At 40.0% G+C, this 17,862-nt stretch overlaps 2 protein-coding genes across 4 annotated transcripts in view; one reads left to right on the forward strand and one right to left on the reverse strand.

Annotated features, from left to right (window-relative positions):
- nav1b (neuron navigator 1b) overlaps positions 1–17,640 on the forward strand; it is a 60,354-nt gene extending 42,714 nt beyond the window's left edge. The window contains exons 10-31 of one of the 3 annotated variants that reach the window (XM_061043387.1): positions 1,205–1,246; positions 1,344–1,504; positions 2,206–2,379; positions 2,666–2,718; positions 3,062–3,085; positions 3,579–3,656; positions 5,404–5,487; positions 5,887–6,004; positions 6,128–6,249; positions 7,765–7,943; positions 8,270–8,426; positions 8,881–9,079; positions 9,574–9,671; positions 9,781–9,876; positions 10,340–10,508; positions 12,222–12,457; positions 12,569–12,723; positions 12,834–12,905; positions 13,408–13,604; positions 13,769–13,887; positions 14,010–14,201; positions 14,332–17,640. In XM_061043387.1, coding sequence (XP_060899370.1) covers positions 1,205–1,246; positions 1,344–1,504; positions 2,206–2,379; positions 2,666–2,718; positions 3,062–3,085; positions 3,579–3,656; positions 5,404–5,487; positions 5,887–6,004; positions 6,128–6,249; positions 7,765–7,943; positions 8,270–8,426; positions 8,881–9,079; positions 9,574–9,671; positions 9,781–9,876; positions 10,340–10,508; positions 12,222–12,457; positions 12,569–12,723; positions 12,834–12,905; positions 13,408–13,604; positions 13,769–13,887; positions 14,010–14,201; positions 14,332–14,415 — 2,809 coding nt within the window. In that variant the 3' untranslated portion in view covers positions 14,416–17,640. Of the gene's footprint in view, positions 1–1,204; positions 1,247–1,343; positions 1,505–2,205; positions 2,380–2,665; positions 2,719–3,061; positions 3,086–3,578; positions 3,657–5,403; positions 5,488–5,886; positions 6,005–6,127; positions 6,250–7,764; positions 7,944–8,269; positions 8,427–8,880; positions 9,080–9,573; positions 9,672–9,777; positions 9,877–10,339; positions 10,509–12,221; positions 12,458–12,568; positions 12,724–12,833; positions 12,906–13,407; positions 13,605–13,768; positions 13,888–14,009; positions 14,202–14,331 lie in introns of all 3 variants that reach the window. The other 2 variants (XM_061043385.1, XM_061043386.1) reach the window with 2 other exon arrangements.
- Positions 1–17,862, reverse strand: part of LOC132978256 (troponin T, cardiac muscle-like) — a 162,113-nt gene that overhangs the window by 90,545 nt on the left and 53,706 nt on the right. The gene's annotated exons all lie outside the window — the stretch shown is intronic.

Here is a 17,862-nt window from a genome sequence, read left to right on the forward strand (position 1 = left end):
ATGAAAGGCAGCTGTAAACAGGTGTGTCTTCAACCTCAATCAATAAATTCAAAGCAAACTCCTGCACAATGCCTAAATTGCACAAATGCATTGGCAGCATTTTGCTTTTGTGCAATTTAGACAAAATCACCTCCTCTACCCTTGGTCTGTTTGGGAGACAAAATTTTTTAACTTTTTCATCTTAAGAGATGCCGAAAAGGACTCGACCAATGTCATTATTATGCTGCTCTCTCTCTCTCTCTCTCTCTCTCTCTCTCTCTCTCTCTCTCTCTTTTGCTTGTGGGAGCTTTGGGTTAGAAAATGATGACTGAAGATCGGTTGATTTCTGCTAAACTTACTATTCTATAATGTTATTCATTACAATATCAATCATGCCTCGTTTTAAACCACTGGGGATCGAAAAGTATTGAAGGTGTTCCACAGAGAGTTGTACATTAGACAGTTTTAAAGAATGAGGAGGAGGGTTTTGTGTTAGAGTAATACCACATGTGCAGTTTACAGGTCACGATCAGAAGAGAGAAGATGAAAGACTAACTATTTAAACACACAGGGATAGAAGAACAATCTATAAAATCGAGTTGTTTGATACTTGATATTCAGTGGTAGTACTAAATTTTCTGAAGACAATTCAGCCCTCCTGTCCTACACGAGGAATAAAAGGGAGAGTGTATGTTACATACACTGATGTAAGACTGTCAAAACAAATCACTTTTTCAACCTAACTGTTGTCACAGCAACTTTTGCACCTTACCTATAATCACTGGCTTTATCAAAGCAGCAGATTGGTGTGGGAATCAGAAAGCTCATGAGGCAGTTGAGCCACACTTTTCAGAGGGCTGTAAGTTTTTTTTGGCAGAAGACGTACCAAAGTTTAAGAGCCTTTTCTGGGTACGAGACCCCGATGTGTCATTTAGAAGATTGAGTTTTGGATCAATCTGAAATTACTGGATGTCAAGGTGGAGATGGTCTAAATTACTTCCTGCCAAAAGAACGTCCTTTAAGGCAATCCCACGCTGTGTATGAAAGTGCGAAAGTGAGCAACATGGGATAGATACACAAAAGGATAAGATAAGATGTTTATCCTAATAGAATTAATTTCTTATTACAAAACCAGAATGATAGTAATGGTTATAATATTCTGTTAAGAGCCGTTCACATACACTGTTTATTATCTATTGATCATGTTTTATTCTCTTCTTTACAGCTTGCAAACAGACAGAAATACCTTACCGAAGAAAGGCCTAGAGTAAGTCAGCATGATTCATGTCTAAGCATCTATGTGAAATCTCACACTGGGATTTGTCTTCATTGAATGAAGTTAAAATGACCTCTTTTTCCCTCAGACGCTATGGCTCAAGCCTGTCAGATAGTGATGGAAGCAAACCGGGAAGGCGCCACTCCCACACCATAATGAGCATGACAGAGAGCGATAGCCCCCCTCAGCTGCCTTCTCCCACCCGCCACCTCCTCCCCTCCTCTGGCAAGGCTCCTCTCACCAACGTGGGTGAGTCTGCTCGCTCCATTTGGCTGCCAAGCTCCTAAAGCCCTCACTCTGTGGGCTTTGAAACTGATGAGACTTGAGACCTTTGATAAGCTGTGTGACTTATCGTTGATTATTACTGAGGACGGGGATATGAAGACCCCACTGAGAGGAAGGTCTGGATTAGTTTTTACACTTCAGAGAGGTTGTCATAAGTTGTCATTTTACATCAACTCATGTCTGAATGACAAATTAACATCAAATTAAAATGCTATCAGATTGACTGTGAATATTACTGTCCCATATCTACACTCATTAAGACTTCAGTTAAAGTCTGAAATATGCTGCAGATGGGGAGCTGGAGGGGGTCAAGCAGGGCTATATTTATCTCTTTGACTGAATCGTAGTGTTGCCTTTCACTTAGTCAGCAGGAAAACGGTGCCAGTCCTAGGTGTACTGTGTGTGTGTGTGTGTGTGTGTGTGTGTGTGTGTGTGTGTGTGTGTGTGTGTGTGTGTGTGTGTGTGTGTGTGTGTGTGTGTGTGTGTGTGTGTGTGTGTGTGTGTGTGTGTGTGTGTGTGTGTGTGTGTGTGTGTGTGTGTGTGTGTGTGTGTGTGTGTGTGTGTGTTCGGGAGTAACATTGAGAGTGGGTTTCTCTTCTGCACTGCATTCTGCAGTTTAATTTCTGTTAATCACCGTCTTCACAAGCATCTCTCTTTTATGACAGTTGCCCCAATTTCCAGTGGCACCCCGAGGATATCACGCTCAAACAGCATCGGCCCCCCTAGTGAGTCTGCCTGCGATCTGTATGGATCCTCCCCCCTGGGCAGCAGTATGTCCCTGGCTGACCGGCCAAAAAGCATGATGCGCTGCGGGTCCTTCCGAGAACAAGGGGACGATGGTGAGCCTGGCAAGGGTAGTCGCCCAAGATGGTCTCAGATTAAACAAAGCTGGAGATCTGTTAAGCATTATTTCATAAGAACTTGTGTTTTCATGAAAAGATGAAGAGGATACAGTTATATAAGGACTAAGTGGAATAATGTGAGATCCTCTGCCAATTTAAATCATTCATTTTTGTTTATGAACATGTAAGAAGTATTTGATGGTAATATCTTACAGTTTCATGTAATTTAGTCAGTACTTTCTATATTCAAAGTCAAAGGCTTCTCTTCCTCTGCCTGTTTCAGTGCATGGCTCTGTGCTCTCTTTGGCGTCCAATGCTTCATCCAACTATTCAGCGGTGAGTAAATAATATAGATACTGACGTATAATGACTCTATAAGACTGAACCGTTTGGTGTTCTCTTTGTTAGAATTTTGATGCATTGACTTTACACTTTTTCCTGTATTCAGAAAGCAAATGAAGACATTAATTTAAGCACAGACTTTCTACATTACAGCTGGTTTAGTTACATTGCTTTGATCATGATAATTCATAGACCTTAAAGCCCTCCCTAGTCTGAGTATCCTCTAAGGACCTGGTATTGCATCCTGTGACTGTGGATGACTAGTTTTCACAACTGTTCCTTCAGTTCTACATCAACGTCCTTTATTGTTTATTTGTTTTCACCATGCCTTCTCCAGAGTGAGGAGAGGATACAAGGAGAGGTAAGGCCATCGTGACGCAAATCTACAACTCACATTGTGCCCTTTGTCTGCATCACCCATCAGTCATTTCCTGTTAAAAACGGGTCCGTTCATCACATTTTGTTATGAGTGCTCAGTGTAGTCTGTCAGCAGAGATCTCCCACAGTGCTTATAACTAATATTCTTTGTCCCTTTTCACCACCTTCTAACATTTAATAAAGAAACTGTCAGACCTCATAAATTCTCAGAGCTTGAGAAAAAAGTGAAAATCCACTCTCATCCTTTGGTTTAATATTTCCCAGTGGTTTGAAGTGTGTTTATCTGCTGTAGATTTTTTGTCAAGCAATTACTTTCATATATTGTTGTTTGCACGTTATTGTCTAGTTAACAAAAAAAGAAAAATCCATCACATTCCATTCTGCATCATCATAATCCAAACCTGTTGTTGCTGTTCATTTTGAGGAGTGTACATTGACCACACTGCTTTGGCTCACTTTTACATTTCTTTCCACAGCAAATCCGCAAGTTGAGACGAGAGCTGGAATCCTCCCAGGAAAAAGTTGCCGACTTGACCATGCAGCTTTCTGCCAATGTACGTATGAATTTGTAAGCTAATTTTGTTAATGTGTTGGATGAACTCAAGGTCTTGTATTACACTGTAATCAAGCCAGAATGTTGATTACACCTCCTCTAAGTCATTCAGTTTGTACACTACAACCAACTGAAATGCAGACACTTCTTCAATCTGAATTTTTGTCTGAGTGACATGTGGGAGTGAAAGGATGTTATGTCGTTGCATGGGCATAAAAAAATCTAGCCTTTATCTTATTTTCTGAAAGTAAGGACAACCAATCAATGTCTGTAAAGGATTAACAAACTAACCAACCCTTGGAGCTTTGTTCAAATCTATTTTAAAGCATACCTCCCTTCACTTGACAGCAACATTGGGGGTCTGACAGGCAACGAGGGGAATTTGACAAGCAAAAGCTGCATGACCAACAAGCTACCAGGGGGCCTAATATCACTCAGGTGTTATAGCAAACATGCCGTATTTAAATTTCTCACACTGCCACTCACAAATCCACACTGTGGTTAAAATCCTTCAGCTACCCGATGTTGACAGACAAAAGTTTCTTCCTAACCCTCTGCACTTGCTTTTAAAAGTTTGTCTGAACCAGCTGAAATATTCTTCTGGCCTCCTGCAGTCTACTACTGGAGCTTTTAGATGCTTAAGTCTGTCTCAAGTTTCACTTTAACACCACCTAACCACTTTTACTGAGTGAATTATAGACTACCAGTCTGAACAGTTGCCTAATTGCTCGTATGAAACCTGCTGTATCTGCTAAACTATCAACTGATCTTGGTGTTTGGAACTTAGCCAGTGACTGTACAGACCCTATCTTTCTGTATGTGTTTCATGTCTTTCTCTCTATAATTTGACTGTAAGAAGTTTTCTCCCTCACCTAACACAACTGTCCCTTTCTCTTACGTCCTTGGCTGTTTTGACTGCTGGACTCACTGCTGTCCCCTGCCTGCCTGCCTCCCGCTGACCCGCACCTCTGGATGCTGGGTGTTGCAGCTAGGCCAGGTTTGTTGGACCCTTGCTTCCACAAGTGTCTCTGTCACCTGTGTTTGATTCTGAGTGGACTTCAGGCTGATGAGTTGTTATCACCCTGACATCTTTTTTGGGCTGCTGTGTGGCACAGCTGACTCCATCAACACACTTTGTAGCATGTATGCAAGGCCTGCAACTATTTACATTTCATCTCTAATCCATTGATTAGAAAATTAGAAATTGAGTCTCTAACATGTTAAAAAAGGTAAATATGAATTACATTTTCTGTAGCCCAAACTGGTGTCTCCCAATTCTTGGTTTTATTTGACCAGCTTTCAAACCTGATAAATCTAAAACACCAAGCGGAGAAAGTTGAGGTGTTATCCTACCAACCATTTTTTTAAAATCATGTAAGCCTCAAAGGTGTGTTAATTGTTAGAGAAGTGCTCCTTTAGCACTGAATCATCAGTAGGAATAGTGTTTGGCATGGCAGCCTAAAGGTCAAACATAATAGTTGATGTTGATGAAGTTTGTTCCTCAGCGCTGCACAGCTGCCTTCCATCACCACCATTACCCCAACGTCCTCTTTCATCTCTGACATCATCCACAGCTGTCCACCCCGCGGTCCCTCCTCTCCCAGCAGATGGAGAAAAAGCCATTAGCTTGATGTGCTGTGAGCGTGTGAGGCTTCTGACCGATTCACCGAAGCCTGTGACTCATGTCTGCTCTCTCAAACCCCTTATCTCCTTCTGTCTCTCTTTTACCTCTGTGTCTTTCTCTGAAGGCTAATCTGGTAGCAGCATTCGAGCAGAGTCTGGCGCTGATGACGGCACGCCTGCAGAACCTGTCAGTCTCCTCAGAGACTAAGGTATCATGGTTTTATTCTGATCTTGATAAATGTTGCAAAACCTGTGTCAAATAACATTTTCCAATCAGTTATGTCAAGAGAAAAGTTCTCTTTGAGATCTAGGCCAGGAAACATAACAATTGGAAAAAAATAACAATATTATCTTTAATAGAAAAACAAGTCATAATGATGATGATGATAACCTATAATTCTTATCGTCCTTCGGCTACCTTTTCTGTGAAAGAGAAAAAAAAATGTTTTTCTTAAAACCTTTTAGGACAGGTTTACATTGCAGACTGACGTTGTCATCAGCTACTCAACACAACCCGTCAGCCTCCTTGAAAGCAGAGAAATATTCCACAACACTGAATCTTGCTTCAGATATCATGAACATAAATGTATATTATATTCTCTATACAGGACTCCGAACTCAATGACCTGAAAGACACCATCGAAATCCTGAAAGTCAAGAACACAGAGGCCCAAGAAATCATACATGTGGCCCTTAGTAATCCAGACATGACACCTAAAGGAGAAGGTACGTTTGGAATCTACAGCATGATGAGGATTGTTCTCGATAAAAAACCCAAATGTGATCAAATGTATTTAAATAAATATTCCTCCCTGATATTCAATGTTTTTTCTTCCTTCTGTCATGTAGAACCGCTGATCAATCGCCAGAACTCGTCAGAAAGCATCTCCAGCCTGGCCAGCACCACCAGTCACTCCAGTATGGGGAGTCTCAAAGAGCAGGAGGCCAAGAAGAAAAAGAAGAAGGGCTGGGTGAGAATAAACAGTCTAGTGTTCACACTGATTAGAAACTGTTAGTGTATGACTGTTTCATAAGGAATCAGTCTTAACTCTTTCAGAGCAACAGAAGACTGGAGATGAGGACATCAGGAGGAAAACATGCTGTCGTGTGTTGCTACCTGAAATAGATTTTAAAAATCAACATTTTAATGATTCTAGCAGGGTTTAACTCTTACCTTATAATTAGAGAAAAGGGCCGAGGCTAATTAACCATTTCTGGTATTGAAATGTACAGTTCAGTTTTTTAGAGTTTGTAATTAATCAAATATGTTACCATTGCCTTTTTTGAAATTATATTTTAATTGAAGTTAGGGATAAACTGATGTTCAGTTTTTTAGAGCAAAACTAGAAGACAAACAAACAAATAAAAAACAGTCATATTACAAACATAAAATCACAACAACCCATGTGTCTCTGAGAACCAGGGGAATGATGATACAACATAAGCTCTGTTCTCTGTGTCTTTATAACTCCACCCATCCTCTCCGACATTCATCAAATACATCACTCCTGAGTTTTAAAATAAAGGTTTATTTTTCTTTTACACACGGGCTAAAGTCCTCGTAGCAGGCTCGGACCGCAGGTTCCTGCTCTATCCACTGCCCTTCTCTATAATAAAGTAATAAGAAGCCCAAAAGAAAATCATCAAATATCATAAACAAGAGAGTATCAGAAGAGAGTAACAATTAGAAGAGAAATAAAAGAAGGATACACGTTCAAAGAGGACAATTTCTAAACGCACCTCACAATGTTATTAAATATGTTTATATGTACTGTGTGTATGTGAGCTGTAGACTTCGAGCAGGTTTTATCAGGCTGTAATAATCTGAAAAAGAAGTAGTTCTGCCAGCCGCTGTCCTACTTTGTTTCCCTGCATGTGTATGTGTGTTACACTCCACCTATCTTGTTCCAAGTCTGTTATTAAGTATGACTCTGGTCTCTCCCTCATGCTGCCCTGCTTTTTATTTTAGGTCTTTGAGGTGAGTGATGTTGCCACAGTAAATTTCCACCTCTTCCCTGATTTCCCCCCCCCCCCCCCCCCCCCCCCCCCTCCGACCCCCCCTGCTCTCCTCCAGCCTGCATGCACTTTATGAGTCATACTTGTGAAATGTTTGGAAACTTTACGTGTGTTGTATTTCTAAACATGATTCATAGATTCTTTCTATCAATCTTTCTATTAATCGTATTTAAATGTAAAATATAAAGTATAATCCTTCACAGTTTCATGTCCTGATATGATCTGCATGACATGAGACAGGTATGTAATACAGTTTGTTACGGATTGTTAACATCGGGATGAATTTCACAAACTGTTTTGCTGTTTCATTTCATTCACAGAAAACAAGTGTGATTTAAACTTCCCTCAGTTTCTGGTAGAAGTTGCAAAACACAAAAAAGTGTTTTAAAGAATTTCTGGTTAATTGCGATATACTCGGCTGTAATATTTAGACCTGCCATTTATTCCACCTCTATTTCCTCTCTGTCCAGTTACGCAGCTCCTTCAACAAGGCGTTCAGTAAGAAAGGTTCCAAACCATCAGGGCCGTATGCTGACATTGAGGAGATTTCCACCCCAGAATCCTCTGCACCTTCCTCACCCAAAGTCCACCATGATGGAGCGTACCCTTCCCCTTCACTCAAATCTTCAAACTCCGCAACATCAGCAGGGTAAACTTCCCTTGCAATCATTTCATACACTTATAGGGCATCAGTGGCTTAGTGGTTGGTATGGCGCCCCATGTACATAGGCTACAGTCCTCATGACAATTAATCTCAAAAGCTATGTTTTAACCTATGAAAAAAAAGATTGTTATTGTTAAAAATGTAACAGAAATGTAAACCTTTATGTTACTATATCTGTTTTTTGTTTTGTTCAGAGTGAATATAGATCAGTGTCCAGAGTTGTCTAATTTTTAGATAAAGGTTTCTGACATGAGAATGCTGATCCTATCGTCACACCTTTCTAACGTCTTTTTTGACGTGAATATGTGCAGACTCAGTGAAGGAGGTGAGGTGGAGGATGATAAGGTCGTAACAGAGCTGCGTTCAGAGCTGTGGGAGAAGGAGCGTAAACTGACAGACATTCGCCTGGAGGCTCTGAGCTCAGCCCATCACCTGGAGCAGCTGCAGGAGGCCATGACCAGCATGCAGGTATGTGTGTTATCATGTCCTCTTTTCAAACCTTTTTTTTACCTCCAAGTGTTCTCCCTCAAACTTTTCAGTTCACTCGTCGAGTTGTTAAAGGAACAAACTTTGAATTGTAATCGCTTTGTGCAGACTGTGTGCAGTTATTGGAATTGTTTATATGATACAACCTTATCTTCAATCTGGGTTTCTGACTTGAGTTCATATTATTTCAAAGTGTTTGAGATTCTTTGAGATTGAAGCCCCAAACTATGAAACACATTTTTTAGTTTGCTGTCTAATTACAAGTTTATAATATTTTGTGTTGTGCCCTGTCTGTCTGTTGTTGTTTTAAAATGACGTGAAATTCCACTGTAGTATTAAAAATCTTGAATCAAAGTCTCTTAAAAAAATTCCCATAACAGTCAAATAAAGGAAGTGTCGATCTGATGTATTCTAACCTTTGTGATTCTGTCTGTAGAGGACAGTGGAGAACCTGAAGGCTGAGAACGACCAGCTGAAGACAGGCAGTCTGTCCCCCTGTCCCTCCCCTGGACCCTCCAGCTCCGTCTCACAGTCCTCAGGTCTTACTGCTCTGGGCGGTACATCACCTCGGCAGTCAGTAGCCATGCACATGCCCAAAAGCTACAGCAGAGGGCTGAGTGAGGGGAGCAGCTCAGGTAAGGTTCAGTCTCGGACATGTTGGCAAAGTTAGAGTGAGAACGTTTGTGTCATAAACAAGTCGGCATATATAACACATGGTAATTGCAGACGTATGATAAAAATAAATGAATAGGAGTACCTTTCTGGAAACAATTTTTATTAAATGATCACATTATATTGGTGCAAATGTTTGTAATGTACACAATGGTTCTAGATTGTTTCTCTTAGAAAAACATATAGTCCCCTTCTGTTATGTCAAATGTCAATGTAAAAATCCTAGTTTGGTGCTTTTTGTTTCCAGAAAAAATAAATTGACTTTTGTTTACAGATTTTGTCCACATAAATTGACCCCAGCAAACTTCAGGATATTTAGTGCAACATGTTGTTCTTTTTTGACCATGACATTAAAGAAGCTAAGTGCTGATTAGCTGAAAAAATAAAAGCAGTAAGTTGATTGTTCTCTTCTGTCTTTTCTTTTTCTGCTGCTGTATTTGTATGCCCTCCTCGGTAGACGTCCATTCTGCAGATTCTCTCAGTCTTTCCTCGCAGAGGGACGATCACCGCGTTCGAGTGGTGGTTTGTGTTGCAGATTTACGTGTCTTTAAAGACGTAAGTGTAATATTTCTTATTTTATTTATATTATATTTCTCTCTTCTTCTGACTTGTAGATGTGGTTTTCAATCTTTGCTTCACCCATGTGCTCACTTTGTCTCAGCAGGAGGTAAAGCAGCAGGACTTCTTCATGGGCACAGTCCGAGTGAACGGCAGGATGGACTGGCCCATGTTGGACTCAGCTGTCAGCCAGGCCTTCAAGGTGAGTCGCCTCCTTCTGACAACGTCATTCAACGTCAGTCACCTGGCTCTGAACTGTCTGTACAGTTTGCATCAAGAATGTTTCCCTTTGTGATTCAGATAAATGTAGCATGCAATTAGCTTTGTTACTTCAAAGAGTTCAACTTTTGCACACTGGTGGAAACTCAGATAAACAAGTTGGTTACAGTTAAGAGTGAAATAGATTTTTGAATTAACCATAAGAAGTTGGCAGGTCTTACTCCTGAGGATTAGCTAGTTCAATTTGTATTTGTAGGCTCACTTAAACCAACAGGCTCTTCAACAGGAGCTCATAACTCCTAAATAAAGATCATGTTTGTAGTCATCATTCACAGGTATAGTATAGTAAATATAAGATGTTAGAACTGAAACTTCAAAAAGGGCACTGTAAATCCTAATATAGCCAGATTTACTCACCTGTCTGTTTTCTATTCTTGTCACTGCAGGTGTATGTAGCAAAGGTGGACCCCACTTCCAGTCTGGGCCTGTCTACAGACTCCATCTACAGCTACAGTATGGGCCACATTAAGAGAGTGCTGGGAGGAGAAGCTCCGGAGACACAGCCCTCTCGCTGCATGTCCAGAGGCCCCAGTGGCATCACGGTGGCCCTGAAAGGTCAGTGAAGAAGAGTTAAAGCTGTTAAAACTATTCAGGATCAGAGACTTCATTTGTTCAGGCCAACATACGATGCATTACGAGGCTGATTAGATCAGATTAAATAAGGTACATGAATACAGCATGGTCATGTCTTTTTGATTTTAATACAATTCCCAATTACAATTCCAGGGCATGGATTTGGTAGTGAACACCTTCCATGCTCAAAAATGTAAATGTGTTGTGGCACCAGTAGCCTAGCAGTTAGTGCGCAGCCCATGTATTGGAGGCTTTCTCTGCATTGAAGCTTCTTCCACTAACATATAGATCATGTTTCGTTTGTCATCCGATCTCCTGCATCAGCTCTGTTTGTCGTTTACATGATCCACGGTCTGACTAAGTGTAAATCCTTATGTCTCTCTGTTTATCATAGCAACACATCTGGGCCTCTTTCTCCACAACAACCCTTCCACACGTCAAACATTGATTCAGTTACATTGACCTGTGAGCTGTCCTCATCATTGACCAAAACATGAACTCAAACAACCCCATGGCAACAGATGAACCCGTCCGTTTCATAAAATGTTTTTTTTTTTTTTTAAATGCCCACAGCTTCAGATTTGTTTTGACAGAAATTATACATAAACTTTTACATTTTAGTATCTCTCTGATGCCTCTTATGAACATTATGTTTCTGCAGAAGTAGTGTTTTGTTTTAAGAGTCGCACATATGTGAAGCCAATCAGTGATGCTAAACTGTGATGTATGTTTATGTGTGTGTTTAAAAGGCTCTTCTAAGAAAATGAACTGGTTTCCTCTGCTCTCTTGTTACATTGAAATTCAGTCCTCACGATGTCACATTACAGGACCATATTTGAACATTATCTGTGCATCTTTATTTACATTCAAATTTAACAAAACCAGCTTTAAATTATAAGCTGTTTACCATAACTTTAGCTCCAAAAACACAGGAAATTAGTTTCTCTTTCTCACTTGTCACTTTATTAAATATTTCACCTTCATATTTGTAATCACGCAATCTAAATTTATTGAGTTTCATTCTATATGTTTGACTCTTAAACCACTTAAACCAGAACACTGAGTGTCATTATTTTCTTTAAAATGAGTATGTATATTTTTGTGCACAAAAAAGGAGATCTTTATCTCAATGATACTTTTTTCAAATTGAATCCACCAGTGAATAGAAAGCAGAGCTGTGGTCAGGCTGGAGAGTCGAGGTTCTGGTTGATAGTCGACCCCTCTCCACCATCGCATGCAGGAATGTAAGGCGTTAAGTGCTAGGAGAGCTGGGAAAGCAGCGGCAGCCCAGACAGGCCTGTGCGTAACCTGATCCCTGGGCTGCCAGGCTCAGCTGGTGGAGCAGCCTGAGACACATGGGCCCCATAGATGCTAAGGTGCAACATTAGACTCCTTCTGGCTGGAGGGGGGGTGCACAGACTCTCAAACACTTGATGCAAAGTTATTTTAAGACTAAAATGCGACAGCACCATGTTGATTATGAAGGACATGCGAGGTGATAGAAATACATTTCACATTCTCCTTTTTTCAGGCTCGTCCTATTTGTCATGAATTTTCTTTTTGGTATTTTGAAAGTGCTGACATATCATGTTTCAAACCACCAATTCTAATGTGTGCATGTTATTCAGCAGGTTATAATCAGCCTCATTGTTTATCACAGTTTAATCCATTCTCCCCTTTCATCACTTTGTTCAGGTTTGAAGGAGAAGTGTGTGGACAACCTGGTATTTGAAACCCTCATTCCTAAACCAATGATGCAGCACTACATCAGTCTGCTCCTAAAACATCGCCGCCTCGTCCTGTCCGGACCGAGCGGGACCGGTAAGAGCTACTTGGCTTCACGGCTTGCTGAGTACCTGGTGGACCGCAGCGCCCGAGAGGTCACTGAAGGCATCGTGGTTACTTTCAACATGCACCGCCAGTCCTGCAAGGTGACGAAAACTGATGATCTGTATTAATCTGGGTGGTGTAAAAAAAGGGGGTTTATATTTTATATGTTGTGTTTTGATATTTTATTCTCTCTTTCTCCTCTCTGTACTCAGGATCTGCAGCTTTATCTTTCCAACCTAGCCAATCAAATTGATCGGGAAACCAGCATGTCGGAGATACCGCTTGTGGTTATTCTGGATGATATTCACGAAACTGCTTCAATCAGTGAACTTGTAAATGGTGCTCTCACCTGCAAATACCACAAATGGTAAGCTCAACACACACACACACACACACACACACACACTGTAATTAACGGCAGGTAAAATCATGTCTTCATTTAATGCCATTAAACTGCTATATTGTTTCTGCCCTCAGTCCTTACATCATTGGAACAAGCAATCAGCAAGTGAAGATGATTGGAAACCACGGCCTCCACCTCAGCTTCAGGTTGGTTCAGGGAACAACTTATCAAGAAGTTTCATCTCCTGCAGTTTGATCGAGAAACACGGTTGTATCTAGAAGACTAGAAAAGAGCTTTAGAAGCTCAAGTCCATTTGCCATTTACCATGTCACATTTTCTGTACCTGAGCTAATCTAAAAAAATGTGCTACCTGCCTCTAGAGAGACAATCAGGGTCATGGCTCAGGTTTACACAAACTATAGTATTTGATTTGTAACAACCAAGGTAGCAATATTTAATGTAAAAAAACAAAAATGATGCCACAATGCAATTTACACATTCGCTTTAAAGTTCATATTATAAAGAGTATAAAGAGAGTGTATTAAGCCAGGTGAAATCTAACATCAATAGAAACTGATTTATAAGTTGAGTAATTGTAATTATTGATTTCAGTCAAATTTTGAAAATAATGGTTCCCCATGGGACTAACTTTACTTAACTTATTAATCAGCATTACATGAATATGTTTTTTGCTTTTCATGATTTTAGGATGGTGACGTTCTCCAACAACGTGGAGCCAGCCAACGGCTTCCTGGTGCGTTATCTTCACAGGAAAATGATGGAGTCAGAGGATGAAAGAAACCTAACCAACGAGGACCTGATCAGGGTGTTGGACTGGGTGCCCAAACTGTGGTATCATCTGCACGCCTTCCTGGAGAAGCACAGCACGTCGGACTTCCTCATTGGTATGAAACACACTATATCAGGACAGGGCATGACTTCAGGGCTTAGTGAAGCTGCACTCATTCTGTAAGGAATACTGAAGAACTTCTGGGTGTGAATGCTAGAAATGTCTTTTCAGTGTGTGTCCCTTTTTAATGTTTGTCTTTTTCCTCCTGTTTCTCCTCAGGCCCCTGCTTCTTCCTGTCCTGTCCTGTCACGGTGGATGAGTTTCGATCATGGTTCATTGACCTCTGGAACCACTCGATTATACCGTACCTGCAAGAGGGGGCCAAAGACGGCATCAAGGTGAGAAACAAATCCACAAGACCTTCTCAATCCTTGGATTAGTTTCTTCCTCGAGCCACTTCCCTTACACAGGAAATGTTGTGCTCTAATTTTAATTTTACTGGTATGCTGTGATGCTTTAGGTTCACGGCCAGAAGGCGGTATGGGAGGACCCGGTGGAGTGGGTGCGGGGCACCCTGCCTTGGCCGTCTGCCCAGCAGGACCAGGCCAAGCTTTTCCACCTCCCTCCCCCCAGCATCGGCAGCCCCGGTCAGTTCTGCGAAGAGCGGCCTCACAAGGAAACTCCACCCAGCTCCATGGAATCTGATCCACTGGTTAGTGAGAGAGGACTTTATGGTGTTTTCTTTTGAGCTTTTCCAGAATTATCGACTTTGTTTACTACTTAAAACTGAAGTGGATCCTTAAGTGTTGCTGATTTTTTGTACTTTCTTTTCTTTGTTGTAGATGGCAATGCTTTTGAAACTTCAAGAGGCTGCCAATTACATTGAATCCCCAGACAAAGAAGACCCCAGCCTGCCTAAACTTTGAACTCAAAGCTTACACTTAACACGAAGCACTTCAATTGTTATTGTTTCAATGTAATGACACAGTGCTCATTCAGGAACAAATGAACTCTAAGAAATGGTTATAGGGGGATTTAAACTGTCATTCCCACAATACAGTAGGTTTAAGGTAACAATCACTATTTAAAATAGGACTGTTTACAAATGTTAAATGACAAGATATATGCTATAAATGTACTCTATATTTGACTGGATGATATTCACTTCACTTCCCTTTTACCCGCCACTTAGCCCTCCGTTCTCCGGTGCTAATAGATCACTTCCAAACTCATTCTAGCACTTAACAATTCAGGGGATTTCTGCAACAGCACAAGCAGTCCTTTCCTGTTTTGCGCTCAAGTGCATTATGGGATATGGAGTGCTTGTCAAAAGGAACTACTCGCAATTATCGTGTCTGTTTTTAAAAAAAAAGAGTATGACAGCATCATATAAGCTACTGTGTATCACAAAAGTCTTTAGTACATATCTACTGTAAAGTCTTCAAAGGCCAAATCTTACACATATGCAACCCTGAACTTTACAACACGAGCAGGTCAAAACAAAGAAATGCCTTAAAAACAGACGTCAGTGTCACTTCAACTTCAGCAGAGAATAGCAGGTGCTTTCATTTTTTATCATCTTCCACTCAACCAATCACAAATCAGCTATTTCATCAACTCTGTACATTACTTATATTACCTTACCTTTTATTTACAATATGAAGTGCTACATTATTCTTTGATAACTTGGTGGTACACATTTCCACACACTATCCATCTTTTAAATAATTATCACGGCTTAAAAAGTGGAACTTGCTGTCATACTCTTTAGCATAAAACGACAACATATTGCTGGTGACGAGTTCATCACTCTCTGGCTGCACAGCACCCTCTTCTCCGAGCACTTGATTTGAGCTGCTTCATGTCAAACGAGCAGCGTCACCAGTGTTGCCATGTATATCAGGTATTAGATACACAGGGATAATATAACATAACAAAACACCAGTAAAGATTTAACACATTCAGTCAATGCTTTTAAATTAAAGTCATTGCTGTTTTTTTTTCTACGGCAACTATCGAGGAAAGAGCACATTTGTTTTCAATCTTTCCCCCTCCATATTCAGAGTACTTATTGTAAATATAATGTACATACAATCGGGCTACATCACAGTTATTTTATCTCTATATGTTGGTGCAAATATCTGAAATACTGAACCAAATACTGTTCTTTAATCATGCATATTGACTGTCAAGTTAGGAGTTTCAGCTATGAATGTATAGAAAACGGTTCAAGTACAAGGTTTAACAGTATGAATCATCTAGAGGGTGCTTTTAAAGAAGCCTTATCACAACGCAAAACACTTTCAAAAATGGCTGAGTAGAGTGACTTAAAAGCTACCTTTGCATATTTCATTCACAAACAGAATTTAAGATTCCTTTATTAATGCCACTCATGCTTAATCCTCATCTAGGTCCTAACGGTGCTCCTAAACGTTTCAGTGTAGAATGAACATCATGTAGACTTTCAGGGTAGCTTAGTAAAGATGTGACAAATAGATCTGGAAGATACATTCTGATACTTTTAGGACGTGTTGTTGAAGAAGTGTTGAAGACAGTGAAGTCAGTGTGACACATTGTATGGTGTTCGCCCATGTTGATGTCGTACAGCACTCATATTTGGGAAGCATTCAGGTACACATCACAAAAACAAACTGATAGTAGAGACGAGAGTAAAAAGCTGAAGATAAAAAAAACCTTTTTAAGTTACTTTGTGTACGTTTTTGTAAAGAATCCCTCATGAAGTAAATGAATAAGCACATGTAAGTGCAAGTGGTGTCCACATTTTCCACCTCTTCATCCCAAGCTGTGTCATAGTTCAGATGCTCAGATCAAACTTCACATGTACATAAGTCCTGTAAATGAATGTTAGACCACTCTAATGACAGCTTGATAAGAAAGTGTCACTATTTGTAATTGTATCCGAGCTGCTTCTTGCTGTTATCGCACTCGTTGCATCTGCCAGGTAACAAAACTAACTTGCAGCTCTGATTGGTCTGTAAACTCAAAAAGATGGAATGAATTAAAGACGATAAAGAGCAAAAAAAAAAAAAACAGATGTTAATGGCCGACGACCCTCACACTGCTCCCGTGCTGATTGAGCAAATGTAAATATTACCGGTGTTAGACAGTATTACCGGCCACTTCCTGGTCTGATTCTGCAGGTTAACAAACGCCATCATCTCCAGCTTCTCATCTCATCCTCTGGTTGTTGTGCCTGTTGCTCTGTAGTAGCTGTGATTTGTGTTTGCTTACTAGTGTACCGAGACTATGCAGCAACTTCTACTGGTGTTGGCAATCAGCAAATTTATAAACTTCGCAAAATGATAGTGTTTTTCATACGGGCTCCTTTTTTTAATTATTGATTTGGATCAAATCACAGGATCAAAGTGCAAAATGTTTGTTTTTAGGAGGTGATGCTGAGTCTTAAAGAGAGGAGGTGTTGCAGTGAATACAGGGTTAATAGATGTAGTAAGAAAAAAAAAAGATAATTGGAAGCTTTTCTATGTGTTATGTCCTTTTGAATGGCATCAAAAACATAATATCTTAACATTTAAACGGTCAAAAGACGATAAACAAACAAAAAAGGGTTAAACCTCAAGTGATAGTTGGCAAGAATTGGCATTTCATTGTTTAGTAGTCAAATTTACGTATAATCAAACCAGGCCAGGTTGCTGAATAGTCATATTTTTTGCAAAGCTTGTGGACTAAACAAAGAGTTTTAAAAAAAGTGATGCGGTATATAATGTCACTGACGTGCAAATGTTAAGGGTTTCTACGTGTTGTACATGCATGTAAACTTGCTATGTGATGAGAAAACAAAACAAAGTATTGGTTAGGGAAATCATTCCACATGATGTTTTCCTTTTTTAATACTCAAAATGTTTGATATTTCTTTTTCCTTTTTTTTTTCTAAAGAATCCTTTGTAAAACTTCCTTTCTCTATTTTGTACAGGACATCATTGTAAAGATTGTAAATAGGTCAGCATTCTGGATGCGGCAACAATCATTTAAGAGAGGGTAGAGAATCATCCTTGACAGAAAAGGTATATTTCTTGGGAGGTTGGTCCAGTAATTGGATAAGGCGTGTTTCTGAAGGCTTTCATCCACCTATCACTGGTTGTTTGGAATCAATAAAATACATGTTATATTTATTCTGTTGTTTCGTGTGTGTCACTTTGACTTCTCACCAGAAATACAAAGTTTAATGCTTTTTATATTTTATTAATCAAGAACATTTTGGAGTAGTTTGTTGTGCCATAAACAAAGATGTACAACATTAGATCATTAATGGCATTACATTGGAACTTCATGGTGTTAGTATGCATCTGTTTTTTATTTTTATACTTATTTATCTAGGCCAAAGTTTGTGTACC

Source organism: Labrus mixtus, chromosome 7 (genome assembly GCF_963584025.1).
Source record: "Labrus mixtus chromosome 7, fLabMix1.1, whole genome shotgun sequence".
NCBI classification, from domain to species: domain Eukaryota; kingdom Metazoa; phylum Chordata; class Actinopteri; order Labriformes; family Labridae; genus Labrus; species Labrus mixtus.